This window comes from Mauremys reevesii, linkage group 5 (genome assembly GCF_016161935.1).
Source record: "Mauremys reevesii isolate NIE-2019 linkage group 5, ASM1616193v1, whole genome shotgun sequence".
Classification (NCBI taxonomy): Eukaryota; Metazoa; Chordata; order Testudines; family Geoemydidae; genus Mauremys; species Mauremys reevesii.
This window is the reverse complement of record NC_052627.1, coordinates 96,213,839-96,228,207: the sequence shown is the minus strand read 5'-3', so window position 1 is coordinate 96,228,207 and position 14,369 is coordinate 96,213,839. Positions and strand designations below refer to the sequence as shown.

The 14,369-nt window shown below is 42.5% G+C and overlaps 2 protein-coding genes across 2 annotated transcripts in view; one reads left to right on the top strand and one right to left on the bottom strand.

Annotated features, from left to right (window-relative positions):
* The window catches only part of KLB (klotho beta), a 66,216-nt gene extending 63,592 nt beyond the window's left edge, over positions 1 to 2,624 (top strand). The window contains 1 exon segment of the mRNA XM_039540174.1: positions 887 to 2,624. Within this exon segment, the coding sequence (XP_039396108.1) occupies positions 887 to 1,281 (395 nt within the window). The 3' untranslated portion in view covers positions 1,282 to 2,624.
* A 4,009-nt stretch (positions 2,625 to 6,633) lies between these two features.
* RPL9 (ribosomal protein L9) lies at positions 6,634 to 14,341 on the bottom strand. The gene is made up of 8 exons (XM_039540505.1): positions 14,247 to 14,341; positions 13,729 to 13,775; positions 13,533 to 13,648; positions 12,436 to 12,531; positions 11,776 to 11,908; positions 9,862 to 9,942; positions 9,208 to 9,325; positions 6,634 to 6,768 (listed from the first exon to the last, which is right to left on the bottom strand). Exons 2-7 carry the CDS (start codon positions 13,772 to 13,774, stop codon positions 9,219 to 9,221), a joined length of 579 nt encoding a protein of 192 aa, XP_039396439.1. The 5' UTR covers position 13,775; positions 14,247 to 14,341; the 3' UTR covers positions 6,634 to 6,768; positions 9,208 to 9,218.
* Positions 14,342 to 14,369: the final 28 nt, after the last annotated feature.

Here is a 14,369-nt window from a genome sequence, read left to right as displayed (position 1 = left end):
CATGATGTGTGTACAGACATGTATGCCACAACCCACCCTTCATCCCCTCTGCATCAGAGTCTCAATTCTTGACATTCAATGCAAGGTGACCGACAGGTGTTGGGGCACCACCATCCTTAAATAGCTTGGAGAGGGGATAAGGGCCAGAGGGCACTAGCAGTGCCCCATACAGGTACTGTTAGGCAAAGTTCTCTGGCTTTGGTGTGCTCAGTGCACGCACACCTGCATGGAATACACATTGGCACCCACATCTCAATGAACAACAGTTACAGCTCAGGTACGTAACTGTCTTTTGCTTGGCAGGTAAGTAAAAACTATTTTACTATAATAGCCTAGTATAGGGATTCCTAATCTTTCAGAGCTGCTGATTCCCTCTCAGAATGTTTTTTTACCCCTTTTTCGAAAATCCACTCATCCAAACTATGATTAGGCACTATGGGGCCAGATTCTTGAAGGTATTTAGGCACCTAAAGATACAGATAGGTACTTTTGAAAATCCTACTAGGTGTCTAACTCTTGTTGATTTGAAGGGGAGTTATGCACCTAGCAGTTTTGAGAATCTTACTAAGTATCTATCTGCATGTTTAAGTGCCTAAACACATTTTAAAATCTGGTGCTAGTAGACTAAACTCAGGACTGTAAAGTGTGAACTCCTGGATTCTAAGTCTACTCACTATATCTCCTTGATGATGATTAGAATAACCGTGCAAATTAAGTATTAGGATTATTTATATAGCACACTGAAGTAATGAATAAATATTTTTACTATTTTGTTTTATAATGCAGTTATAATTTTTAACTTTATAAATGTTGTGTGCATTTGAGATCTTAAATAGTTTTTCATTTCATACATGAGAATTTATCAACATTCATTCCTTTTTTTCAGCATATCATATTGATAAAGTAAAGATTAGAGGTTATTATGCATTTAAACTGACTGAAGAAAAATCAAAACCCAGATTTGGATTCTTCACTTCTGATTCAAGAGCCAAGTCTTCAATACAAATTTACAACAACCTGATTAGCAGCAATGGCTTTCCTGCAGAGTATTCTAGTGATCTATGTGATCAATCAGAGGAAAAAACACAGTGTACCTTCTGTTTATTTCTCTCACAGAAGAAGCCTCTGATATTCTTTGGCTGCTGTCTTTTCTCCACGTTTGTCCTGCTTCTAACAATTACAATTTTTCACAAAAGAAAAAGAAGAAAACTGTATAGGGCAAAAAACTTCCAACACATCTGTCCCCCATTTAAAAAGGGACACAAAGCTACTCTCAACTAGATTCATCACTGTCTGCATCTGCTTTCTGCAAAGGATAAAGATGATGGGACAATTTCTGAGAAGCACTATGTGAGTCACTCCAGTTATACACACCAAATAACATTCAGTGGAGGAATGGAAAATAATTACACAAGGGAGAAGAAAAACTGATGTTGAAGGGTACCAGTGATTTTTATCTAGCTTATGAAGCAAGTTAAATGGTTTCTCCTTGTGCCTTGGAATGATCTGTTAACTAGTTTGACTTGAAAAGATATTAAGCTGTGAGAACTGATGTGCACTTTTATATGTGAATGTCTTCAAACTAGAAATTTTTGTGATGGACACTCAGATATGTTTGGTCATTGATAAGTTTGTATCTGCAGCTGTTTGCAAATGTGACAGCTTTAAAAAGTTCCAGTTAAATTCAACACCAAGGATTAAATAGTTTGGACCAGATTCTGGTTTTAGTTGCAAAGGCATAAATCTGACTAACTTCATCATTGACATAAATGCCCAACTCTGATACTGGGGCAGTTGAGATTAGATTTTGATACTTTGTTCCAAAACTAAGGTAATAGCTCCTAGGACCAGTTGGGAACAAGACATTATGATATACAACTACTGCTTGGTTTTCCCCCCACCCAGGGCAGGGACAAAAATCAGTCAGTTGTGTACAGATTTTTATTACTAGAAACCATTAAAACAAGCTGTATCTATTAATCCATCATAGAAAATAGATATGCACACAACTATGAGTCATATGTATTTATTTCTGGAAAACGTGCTAACTAGCTGAGCCTCCTGTACTCTCAGTAAACTGTCAGTGCAGCCCTCAACGTTGCAAAGCCTGTCATAAAGAAATATGAGAGCAGTTTGTTTAGAAATGTCTTCTTTCAAGAATTCTGTGTATTCTATTAAAAATGCCATTTTCACAGGCTATGATAGGTGTCTTTCAAAACTACCTTATTTTCACTAAACCTCTTATTTGTGTTTATATAAATCACATTTACCTCACAATGTCTCTAAGCATCGCTTAAAATGCTGTTTGTAAGAGATTGAGATGCTCCCATTCACTTTGGTTTACTTTTTCTCTTAGCTCATTTGGTCAGTGGACAAAGCTCCCAGATATTATTTCAGCACCCACAAGCTATTTCTACACTACAAAGTCTTTGGCAGCATAGCTTCCCTAGGATAGATGCAGCATACACAGAGAGAAGCTTTTGTTGTGTAGGAACACCACAGCCCCCGAACACTATCCACTATACTGCCAAAAGCAGTCCTTTGTGGGCAGAGTTGCATCTACAGTATTGGGTTGTTTTTTTTAACATAGCTATGTCAGTGAGGGGTGTGTTTATTCACAATGCTTGAATTTGCAAAATAGAATAAACTTGTTATGCCTTTTGGAAGCCTGCAGTTTGGGTAGAACTAGCCTGTTGTCTGGATAAATCTACTGACTAGGACAGCATGGTGTCATATATACCAACTGTAATTCTGGGTCCTTCTGCTCCCAGGGCAAGTTTGGGTTCTTTGCTGCCCAGCATCTAAAGACCTCATCATATCTCAACTATGCCTCACCCCTAGTAATAATAAGAGATATACCAATCTCCTAGAGCTGGAAGGGACCTTGAAAGGTCACTGAGTCCAGCCCCCTGCCTTCACTAGCAGCACTAAGTACTGATTTTTTGCCCCAGATCCCTAAGTGGCCCCCCTCAAGGATTGAACTCACAACCCTGGGTTTAGCAGGCCAATGCTCAAACCACTGAGCTATTTCCCTCCCCCCGCCTCTATATAGGGCATGTGCCTATGCTAAATATCTGAAAAAAAGATTCCTTTCACATATTAAACTTGCCTATACATAAAAGGCTAGGGTCCAATTCTCTAGTGTGCTAGCCACCTTAGCCTTATTTTCTTCATCCATATCCTCCACCTGATACAGCAGAGTGAACATATCCACATCCTCCCCTTTCAACTTGTTTTCCCAATTCTCATGACCCCCCCCCCATTCTCAAAAGAACTTGTGGTTGCTAAGTGTTCCTTTGTGTGTAAGGATGTGGTAGCCTGCTACCACTTGGGGGGGGAGAAGAATAATCAGCCCCCTCTATTTCAGTTAAAACATGTCTTGGGTGCATTGCCCCTGCACATGCCACTTTCAGTCACCTGCCTCCTCAGCTCAGGGACATGCTTCTCCCACACTTACCCCTTCCCCCATCTGAGGAAGAGGTAGCCCTCCCACACCTCACAGGGGCAGTTTTCTGCTACCCTGGGTGGGGGCAGAGCTGCAGCTCTGAACGTGGTGCATGAAGCCTGCTGCTGGCCTCCTCCTTTGCAGGGAGATGCTGGCAACCCTCACTGCGACAGCCCAGGGGGGCTGGCTGGGATGCCTGAGCACTCCTGCAGAGAGGCTCTTATTTGACCACCCTTGGGTGGTCCAGTCACCTTCCCCCATCTGGGCCTTTGAGCCCACATCCCTGCTCCCAGAACCACTCCAGGGACTCTATCCCAGGTCTCCCTTAATCAAGGCTCCTCTAACACCTCTACCCCATTGACTGAGCCACAACCCTGCTCCCCACTTACTGCTGCATGTACAATCTTAGTAGTGAGCCCAGCTGCCATGTGCCTGCCACCTTCAGCGGCCTGGCTGGCTGCTGCCACCACCACCCAGCTCCAGCTGCTCACCCCAAGAATAGGTACTGCTCTCATAGTTGTGGCCCTACCCCTACCACTCCTGGAAGCGATTGGGGAGCGGGTGACACACTTGGCCCTAGCAGCTGCTGCAGTAGCGTGGCTGAGTTTTCCAGCAGGGCCCTTTCCAGGAATCGTTGCAGCAGCCAGCTATCCACATGAAAGGGCACATGGACCCTGGGGAAGGTTTTAAATTGGGACGGGGGTGTGCCAAGAGCCAATTGCATGCCATGTGCCTGTCTGACCCATGGGAGGGAGAAGCACCTCCTCCCTGCCAGGCACATTCCAACATGTAGCACTAGGGACAGGCTCTCCCCTCCCCCATGCCACCTCCACTATTGCCCCATTCAGCCCAGGGGAGGTGGAGAAGCCCCTTCCAGTATGTATCATAGCCAGAAGGGCTCTCCCCTCCTGAGAAAGGGAGGGACTTAGAGGTGATGGAATCAGGACCAATCACTAGTTCATTTTCTAGTAGGCATGGGCTTATGCAAACACTGATCATCATACCCACACTCTGTTGAGGAACACTGCATCAGCCAGAGTGACCATGGTTGATGGCATACCAGGCATTGTGAAGTGAAGCTCCCAGATCAACCTTGCAACTCCACAAGTCTCTGGGGCAACAATGGCAGGTAGAGCCAAGGCATGTACACCTTTCATGCATTAGTGGAAGGATTGAGCACACAACCTGCTGGGGTATTTTTGTCCATCCTGGTGACATGGCAGACAGCGTACAATGCTACTTTTCAACGTAGGAAGCAATCAGAGGAAGGACAGATCTCTCCCTCTGTCCTTGAGCAGGAGATAGGCAGCCTTAACTGAAACTTGTGTATGTTTGTAAAAGATATTCTGGTTAAGCAGAAACAGTGAGTTTTGAGGCTTATCACCTACTTTGAGAGATTGCATCATTTAAATTTTTAACTATGTGGCATACAAAGAACTGCAGAGCTTTGCATTTATTCCCACATTTCTTTACAAAGAGTATTTCTTCAAAGCTTATATGAAGTTAATAATGGTACTGCAGATTTTATATGCAAAGTGTTAATGTGACAGGGCTACAGTCACCACAAACTTGTTAGCCCTGCAGCCATACACTAAGGAAAACTCAGAACCATGGAGCAGTTCACTCCAAGCTGATAGACCAGGGGTCAGCAACCTTTCAGAAGTGGTGTGCCAAGTCTTCATTTATTCACTCTAATGTAAGGTTGTGTGTGCCAGGAATGTTTTTAGAAGGTCTCTTTCTCTAAGTTTATAATATATAACTAAACTATTGTTGTATGTAAAGTAAATAAGGTTTTTAAATGTTTAAGAAGCTTCATTTAAAATTAAATTAAAATGCAGAGCCCCCCGAACCAGTGGCCAGGACCCAGGCAGTGTGCCACAAAATCAGCTTGCGTGCCGCCTTTGGCACACGTGCCATAGGTTGCCTACCCCTGTGATAGACGGTACCCACACTATTCAAAGCATCTATTTAGACTTTGCAGCAAGATCCATGATTTCTGCAGTAGTTTAATTTAATCTAAGTATGGTGGCAGTTAAATAACTGAAAATATCACAACAGTAGTCTTGTTTTTGACTAAGTTCATGAAGGCCTTACTCAATTAAATGGCACGTGTTTGTCTGTAGCCCAGTAACTTTTGAACGTTCTACTTCTAAATTTCAGGAAACAATGAAGACATCAAAAGGGAGAAAATGGAGAACACATGAAGCCCCCTAGCCAGTTCCAAGCACCTCATACATTGTCTAAAACTGAAACAACTGATTGATGGCATCCATTAAAATCCCCTGGCAAGACAATTCTTCTATCTCATCTCAGCCTGTCCTCCCACTAGTTTAACATGTTCACATGCTTCGATTATTTATTCCTCAGGCAGAAAAATGCTAGGGGAAGAGGGTGACACGAGGGAGAGAATGGGAGGCACAGAGTCCCTTCCTTGGAGGAATGAGGGTTTGGAGCCCCCACTACAGAGGGCAAAAGTGGGGGACTTTGGAATGGGTGGAGGGAAGAATGGGGCACACAAAGAGCTCCTTCCATAGGAGTCTCTGAGAAACTCTGGTGAGGGCACTGCAGGGAGTCCCTGACACAGAGAGGGATGTACAGTAGCATATATGAAGTTTGTGGAGTGGAATAGAGGGATCCATGCAATGAACTTGGCCTACATGAGCATAAAGTGTGCAGCCCCTACTGATATTTAAGTTGGATTCTATTCTATCATCCTCATCTTTAGTCTTCAGTTTACAATGATAACTTGACTAAAGCTGGTGGTGAAGCAGGTTTTAGGAACTGTCAAGGCTAATCTGAACCTTTGAAATCAGAGAAAGAATGAAATGGGATTGCAAAATAAACATATTAGAGTTTGCTGCTTCTGCTGAAGTGATCAACAGTTTTCACCATTTAAAAATCTTTGTTTCAGAGTTAGCACTTCAATTACATGAACTGGACAGTCCGTACATCCTCAAATGATTTCTCTGAGATGCTTTCTTTTACACCAGGGTTCTGAGAGGCTAGGAATTAAGTACACTGTTAATGGATGGCAAAAACGTACACAACAGTATATTATGGCACCTTGCGAAACTAACTTGGGGAACTGCTTCTCCAAAGAATTATATTTTTAGATCATTTTAAATTTAATATAGAAATACACAGAATGATAGCCATTGTTATTCAGCTCTTAAAGACGGAAGCCAAAATTTGGAATATTTGTTTTATTTTTTAAAACATATTGTCGTGTTCAGTTTTTACACTAGACTTCCCATTTAGTACTTGATACAGCAAGTAGTAAGTTACAGATGTCCCGCTCGTTGTTTGTTTCAGAATCTAGACAACTGTAAGTAAAAAGAGTGCTAAATTATAAAATAATATATACAGTTTTAAGCTTTACTAAGTCAGTACAATCCCCTCTGATTTCCCTTAGATTTATTACTAAAAGTTTGTGGAAATCTCAATGTATTTTAAAAGCATATCTGATATATAGGATAGAAAACTGTTCCACTTGTTAAGCATCACTCAAGAACTCAGACATGGAATCATGTCACATTTTGATCATTTAAGCAGGATCACAGTTCAGATGCAATAGAAGTAGCTTTTCTTCACCCATTTTTAAAGCAAATGGTCAAATTCAATGGCTCAAGAGTGATTAATCCTCTCCCTCCCTCAAAAGAACAGTACTAAAAAGAAATAGTCTTGCACATGGCTGAAGTTATTCTATAAGGCAGGTAATAATAGGGTTGATGTTTTAAATTGGCTTGGTCTGTTTCAAGTGGAATCCACTAATACACCTCTACCCCGATATAATGTGGTCCTCGGGAGACAAAAAAAAAATCTCACCATGTTATAGGTGAGACCGCGTTATATCAAACTTGCTTTGCCCCCCTCCTCCTTCCCTGTTCCCTGACCGCCCCCTCCAGAGACCCCCCCTCCCTAATCACCCCCAGGACCTCACCCTCTACCCAACCCCCCTGTCCCCTGACAAATCCAACCCCTATCCACCCCCACCTGACAGGCACTCACTGGCAACGGCGGGAAGCAGAGCAGCGCGACCCCAGTCCGTTCCACTCTGCCAGCTCCCAGCCGTGGTGCTCCGCTTCCTACCTGTTGGTGAGTGCAGGGAGGTTGGGGTAAAGGATTCCCTCCCCCACACACACACCTGCGGCAGGAAGCGGAGCGGCGTGGCCCCAGCCCGCTCCGCTTTCCTTGCCCCGGCCCCAGCTGTGTCGCTGGGGGGCGGCTGGGGAAAGGTCCTGCACTCACCTGCCTGGTGGGAAGTGGAGCGCTGTGGCTGGGAGCTGGCGGAGTGGAGCGGGCTGGGGCCAGGCTGCTCTGCTTCTGCTGGTGAGCATGGGGAGGGATTCCTTCCCCCAAGTGACACAACTGGGGTGAGGGAAGCAGAGCAGGCTGCTCCCAGCCCCCTGCTAATCCCCCGGGCCACTCTGGGACAAAAGTGCCCTCCCACAGCTCCTACCCCCCAGACCTTGGGGGTGGGTGGGAAGCCCCTGGCTGCCCCCGAGACCCCCTACCCCTTATCAAACCCCTTGGCCCTGGCCTAGTCCAGCACCCTTAACACGCTGCTCAGAGCAGCATCTCAGAGCTTTACTGTGTTTATGCGAACCTGTGTTATATCGGGGTAGATGTGTACTAATGTTAAGATTACTGTACTGTACTAAAACTTTACTAAAGTTAAAACAGATATAGCCAATTTGCATATCCCTTGCTTTTATGCTGCAGAAGGTTCTCATGACACTAATTTTAAATGCAACTTGAGACTTTTGCAGCCACCTGACACTCTGGTATATTTTACAAACAAAATATAACCATATTTGGATGAAAAAGCTGGTGAAATAAACTTCTTCTGCAGACCCTTGAAAAGATCCCAAAGGAAAAGCTTGAAGCACCATCTTAACTGAAAGTTACTTCCATAATATTAAGTGTTGCAGTTTCATTGTTTGGTAACTTAAAGAGGACAAATATAAATGTAATCAAGAAACTCAGTAGTCAAAGGGTAGTGCATCAATTATTCAAAGTTTAAAACATTATCCGTTCTTCAAGTGAAGGGATGTCATGTTGGTGGATTTATAGCGACAGAATGGCAAAAATACTAAGCAACGAATATGCTGCTAAATCCTCCTATCAATACACTGCTCTGTGCCATCACCAAATTAAGGAGCAAAAGTCTTACCACCAAATTCAAACGAATCTGCACTCCAATGCCCCAAACTAGAAAGAAATCTGAAGAGCGGCTCAAGAGTGACAAAATATTGCTTGAAGACCTCAGCTATGCACCATGCCCAGGAGAACAAAGCCCAGACCTGATCTACACTTAAGTTTTACCAATTTAACTATCAGTCAGGGGTAAAAAATTTTTACTGACAATTATACCAGTAAATGCTCTTGTGCTGATGCATCTGTACTAGTATAGAGATGCTTTATTATTAGCACTGCTCATTTTGCTTCCCGAATCAGAATAACCTACACTGGTTTAAGCACTTTTATATCAGTATGATTATATGTAACCATACTGGGGGTTGCCTCTAACTATATTAATAACATATACTTAAAGCAGCAGAACTTAACTATAGACAAGTCCCTACTAGCAAACAACTTTTCATATGTTAGCTCTTCAAGACCACTGCCCCACCCTCCCATATCTATCATTATTCCCTGTTCCCAAAATCTGCTAAAAAGTCTTTAAGACAGGGACCTGATTTATCAAGTTACACATATATTTTGAAGTTATAAGACAAAACGTTACTGCTTAAAATACCAACCTATTATAGTTTTATTCATCAGCCTGTTGTACTGTTCCCTTCTCGGAAACATAGATACCATCCAAGAATTTTCTGATATCCTTATTCTTGACTGTGGTGGCCTGCTGGATCAAGGCAGCTACAGAAAAAAACCCAAGAAATTTAAGACATAGCAAGGACACTGCCCTAACACAGCCCATTCTTATGCACACTCCAACATTTCAGCTGATGACACAAAACTCTAACAGGAAAAGAAATAGCTTAGAAGGGACACTGCCAACTTGAAACAACTAAACTTCTTTTTAAGCAGCCTAGAACTTTCAGGTGCCAGCTCCTCTCGCCAATATGAGTTTTACAATCATGTTTTTAAATGTTTTTCTGTTGCTGCATAAGACCCAAACAAAATAAAGCTATACATGGAAAGCAATATAACTGACCAAGTAAATGCACTGACAAATAATCTTTATGTTTTACATTCTTAGCAATAAGTAGTACTTAATTTTTAGACAGAATTTGATTTGAGCTATCACTTCAATTCCATAAGAAGTTTTTCAGGAACAGTTTGTGTTAAAATATAAAAAAAGTTCCTGAATTAAACTGACACCTGCAAATAAAATGGCTACTATTACGGCATAGTGACATCTCCCTCCCTCCATAAATACTTAGTATACAAACCTGAGTTGGATACCAATTCAATGTCATTCCCTTCAAGAATCAACTCATCCTTCTGGGCTTGAGATACTGCACAGGCAACACCTAAGAGAAAGGAAAGTACACAGTAAGCTGAATATTTATCTGTGGAGGTATGGCAGATGCACTTTATGTAACTTATAGACATTCAAGGAAAAACAGTCGCTGTTTCAGAAATCTTGTTTGACTTCATTTATAGAACCTTAAGAGACAACATGGATATTACAAGAATTAGCTTTCCATTATTTATTACGGTAGCATCCAGAGGCCAATATTAGGACTGCCCCTGCTTTGTGCTAGGCACTATACATACAAAGTTTCAGCTGCTTTCATTAAAAACCCGATTAAGACCTTCGCACCCTGCAACTCAAATCAAAACCACCACCTGAAGTGTAACATTCACAGATACAAGAGTCTGAAAATTTAAGAATCCATTTTGGATAGTTTTACAGCTAGTCTGTTAAGCTCCAAATTTGGCTGAACGTTATTCAGTTACCACTTGGGCACTTCAGAAGTTTTGATGGCTAGTTTTGGACATGTTTGCTACTTTCTTTTTTAAAACCAAGAACTGCACAAGTGAGATTAGTGAGGCCAGCCATTTGATCAAAATTTTACCTCTTACAGGAATGTCTTTGGCCTGCATGGAAGGTATCTTCACACAGTCCTCAGAGACCCACCACTATCACTCCATTATAAATCACAAAGATAAGGTAGCCAAATAATAAATATATATACACAAAAACAGCCCTTATTGTATCTGCTAATGTTGTCTGAAATGCAACCAGTTATCTACACTGATGCTTTCATCCAAAGTGGTGATCAAACAGATCCACCTAATTTACTCAAAAGTCCTTCCCATTGTCAGGTAATAAGTGTCCATTATAGCCCGTATTCATATCTGTCTGTGAATTCACAAACTTTAGACAATTCTGAATATGAGCAAGTGCTGATTACTTCATTAACTCTAATCTACTTGTCAAAATATCAAATCAAACACTGTTTGCTAATACCAATACTACTGGTGTTTTCAAAAAGATCCCAAAGGCTTAAATACTTTTTGTGAATTAAGTTGTAGTACAATGGGTAAGATTAATTTATAGGAAGATAACTGAAACAATTTGTACTCTTAGAGCATGTGCAGAAACATTCTAAAATGCCTCCAATGGCAGATATTTAATCTCTACAGGTATAAAATGCAGTTAAGGTTACACGTCCATTTGTCCAATAAACTTAACCAAAATGACTACTGTCACGAACACATAACATACTGATGAGGTACAGGTAAAAGTATGTGTCAAATGAATAAAATTGTTTGAAATTGTACTTTTGAAAGATTTCTGCAGACAGGCCGCAAACTAAGCTTTTCATATGCATCCTTAAAATAAATGTAAAGTTCTTACAGCAGTTAATTTTTCTGTAGTCACTGCATTAAAGAGACTTAACACTGACCGCCCTACATAAAGCTACAACTTTACAAGCTCCATCAAGATTCCTAGTTCTTTTAAGTCTTCCTAAATTAAATATTTCAAATGATGAAAAATGTTTAGAACAAAGCCAAAAGCAGAAGAGTGTCATGGATGTCTCTTGGAAACCAATAAAATCAAGATTACATATGCGGGGGTGCCGATGCAAAATATGGGACCTTCAGAAAAAATCTGGATCTATCCAGGTTTATTAAGAGATTGATCAACATCTGAAAATCATATTCACAGCTTCTATCGAAATCGATCTGTTGTGAGCACCTAGCACTTTTGAAAGTCAGGCCATAAACAATGTCTTCTGATGCCCATTACAAAGTTCACAGCATTGAATCTTACTAGAAACAAGTTTGTTACAAAAACATTCACAGCATGATATCCACTTCAATTAGCGAAGTACAAGGCCTCTAACTATACTTACCTGGTCTCATGCGCACCCTGCGGATGTATTTCTCTCCCAGGAAGTTACGGATTTCCACAAGTGAGCCATTGTCCTGTATAACTACGTTGATGGGGAAGTGGGCATACACAGACCTCATTTTGTAACGAAAACCCTGGGAGTAACCAAATCAAAAATGTTACAGTGACATTTCTCAAACTGGGGGCAGGATTGGAGTGGTGGCAGGAAGAGGTGGGGCCTTAAGGGAAGGGTGGAGTGGGGGTGGAGCCTCAGTGGGGGGACTTGGGAGTATGCAACAAATTTTTAAATCAAAATGGGGGTCCTCGGGTTACTGACGTTTGAGAACCGCTTTGTTACAGAACTAGAAGACTCCAAAACTAGGAGATACATTTAAGAGTTACTTGACAAATGTGATGAAATGTTAGATTGTTTCTGAAGAGTATTTTAACTTTTAATAGAGAAGAGTTGCTTCTGAAGCATCAAGCCGCAAAGGTCTTTAATGTTTATGCTTAATGTTCTCTCCCAACTCTAAAGTGATCTCACTGGCAAAGACAGAGCATAGCTAACTGACACTGTACACAGTACCTTTAATTTAGCATGGCTAAAAAAATCCTCATAAGAATGAAGTTGTCTGATATTAAGAATCAAATGACAAATCTTCTATTTCAAAATAAAACTTACCAATGTGACACCCTTGATCATGTTTTGAACATGACTGCAAATTGTACGAACTGTTGCCAGCTCCTTTCTGTTACCCCACCATTTGTCAACCCGTAGCTATAATAAAAGTTCAGCAAAGTGTTCAGTTTCAATTCAAAATTAAACATGTTTCCCATAAGAAATTAAACTGTTTTTTGTATAGCCTTCAGCAAATGACATGATCTCCACAAGTCTCAATTTCCACATTTGTGAAATGGAGCTTTTAACACATATAAAGGAGTTTGAGGAATACTGATGCAAAGTGCTTTAAAAAGCCTCAGATGACAAATACTTGTGGTGAATCCAAAATATTGAACAGGCAAAGAAAACACAGGGCAATAACAAAGCAAACTTCCTGGCATCGTTCCATTAACATTTTCCTGAATGGATTGTCTAGGTGAGAAGCTAGCTCCTTTTCTATATGCATTCAAATCTTTGACCTCTCCACACTATCAACTATGGTGATGGCAAGTTTTGTGCTATTAAAAGACAAGCCCAAGAAAATTTAACTCAGATGCACTGAGCTATCAATACAGCAGAAGTCTAGGTTAATCTTGCTTACTACATATAGTTACAGTTTAAATAATAAAATGCTATACTGAACAAAATTAATTTGGAAATCTAAAAGCGTCATTCAGTAAATGAATAAGAAGTTAATTCAATGTTTCTAATTACATACCCACTCCACAATTTTTAACATTAAAACTACCCCAAAACTGTAGCTCCAAAATGGAACATTTAAAAAGAGCATGCCCACTGACAGACACCCATAATACCTGATTGCATATCAATACTGAACCCTGGCTCAAACACCCAAGATGTGCCTAGCCATCTTAGAAATGCATATGATACCTATCTGTGTATCTGACCACCTCATAATCTTAGTATTTAGTCTCAAAACAACTTGTGAGGCAAGTACTACTGTCACTTTTTAAAAAAAGTAAGAACTCAGACAAGCAAGGCTAAGTGACTTTCCAAAGATCACATAGGAGCTTTGAGTCCCTCATTAGTATCCTAGACACTGGATCGTCCTTTCTATGAATATGAAAATAATCCCCAAATACCCCTGCAATGCTCACCTTTTTGTGCTTCTTTCCCAAGAGGGAGAGCTCTACATTGATGTGGTTAAAATCCCGGCGCAAAGTTCCTCTGGGACCTTTCACAATAACCGCCCGGCCCTTCAGAGAAATGTCGACTGGAAGACAAGGAAAGCTCGTGTTACGCTACTGCAGGACGAGAATACAAAGCTTACGTGGAACCAGCAAAGGACTCTACCTTTCTCCGGGATGTCAACAGTCTGGTTGCTGAGAATGGTCTTCATCCTACAACGAGAACCACAGGGGTGAGGGCAGAGACACCGGGACACCGCACCGCGCCTTTCCCAGCCCGCGCTAAGCCCGGCCAAGCCTCTTCCAACCGGGGCCCACGGACCCAGGGAGCGGCCGCTGCGCCGCTCCACACCCCGGCCACGCCACGCAGGGGGCCCGGAACGCGCCCCGCGCCTGGACACCCGCCATTAACGCGCCACAGACTCCCGCGCGGCGAGAGGCCGCCGCAGACCCGGCTCGGAGGGGCCGGGGGAGAACCAGCGCCGGGCCCCGGCCTAGCGTCCCCGAGACCGGGGGGGATGGGCCTGTGCCTGGGGCGCTGCGCGCCGGCCCGCGGGCAGGAACATCCCCGGGCGCCCGGCACAGTCCCTAGAGCCCCCGTGTGCCCGGCGCGGCATGGGAGGGGCGCGGGAGGGGCGCGGTGCGGCGGATGGCAGCAGATCGCGAAATAGGGAAACTCCTCACCTCGCTGCAGACCGAGGGGAAAGGGAGAGCGTCTTTCGTCATCGCGTTCTTGTATCCCCTCCGTCTATGCCTGACGTCATCACGCTCGGCCACCCGGCTCTGAGGCGAGAGCAATCGACCGCC

What these genes read in the sequence shown, in the direction of transcription:
- RPL9 (XM_039540505.1), bottom strand. Translation starts at nt 13,774, where the DNA reads ATGAAGACCATTCTCAGCAACCAGACTGTTGACATCCCGGAGAAAG. An exon ending in TGTTGACATCCCGGAGAAAG is followed by an intron (nt 13,649 to 13,728) that starts GTAGAGTCCTTT and finishes CTTGTCTTCCAG; the next exon opens with TCGACATTTCTCTGAAGGGC. An exon ending in CAGGGTGCGCATGAGACCAG is followed by an intron (nt 9,943 to 11,775) that starts GTAAGTATAGTT and finishes CCTTTCTCTTAG; the next exon opens with GTGTTGCCTGTGCAGTATCT.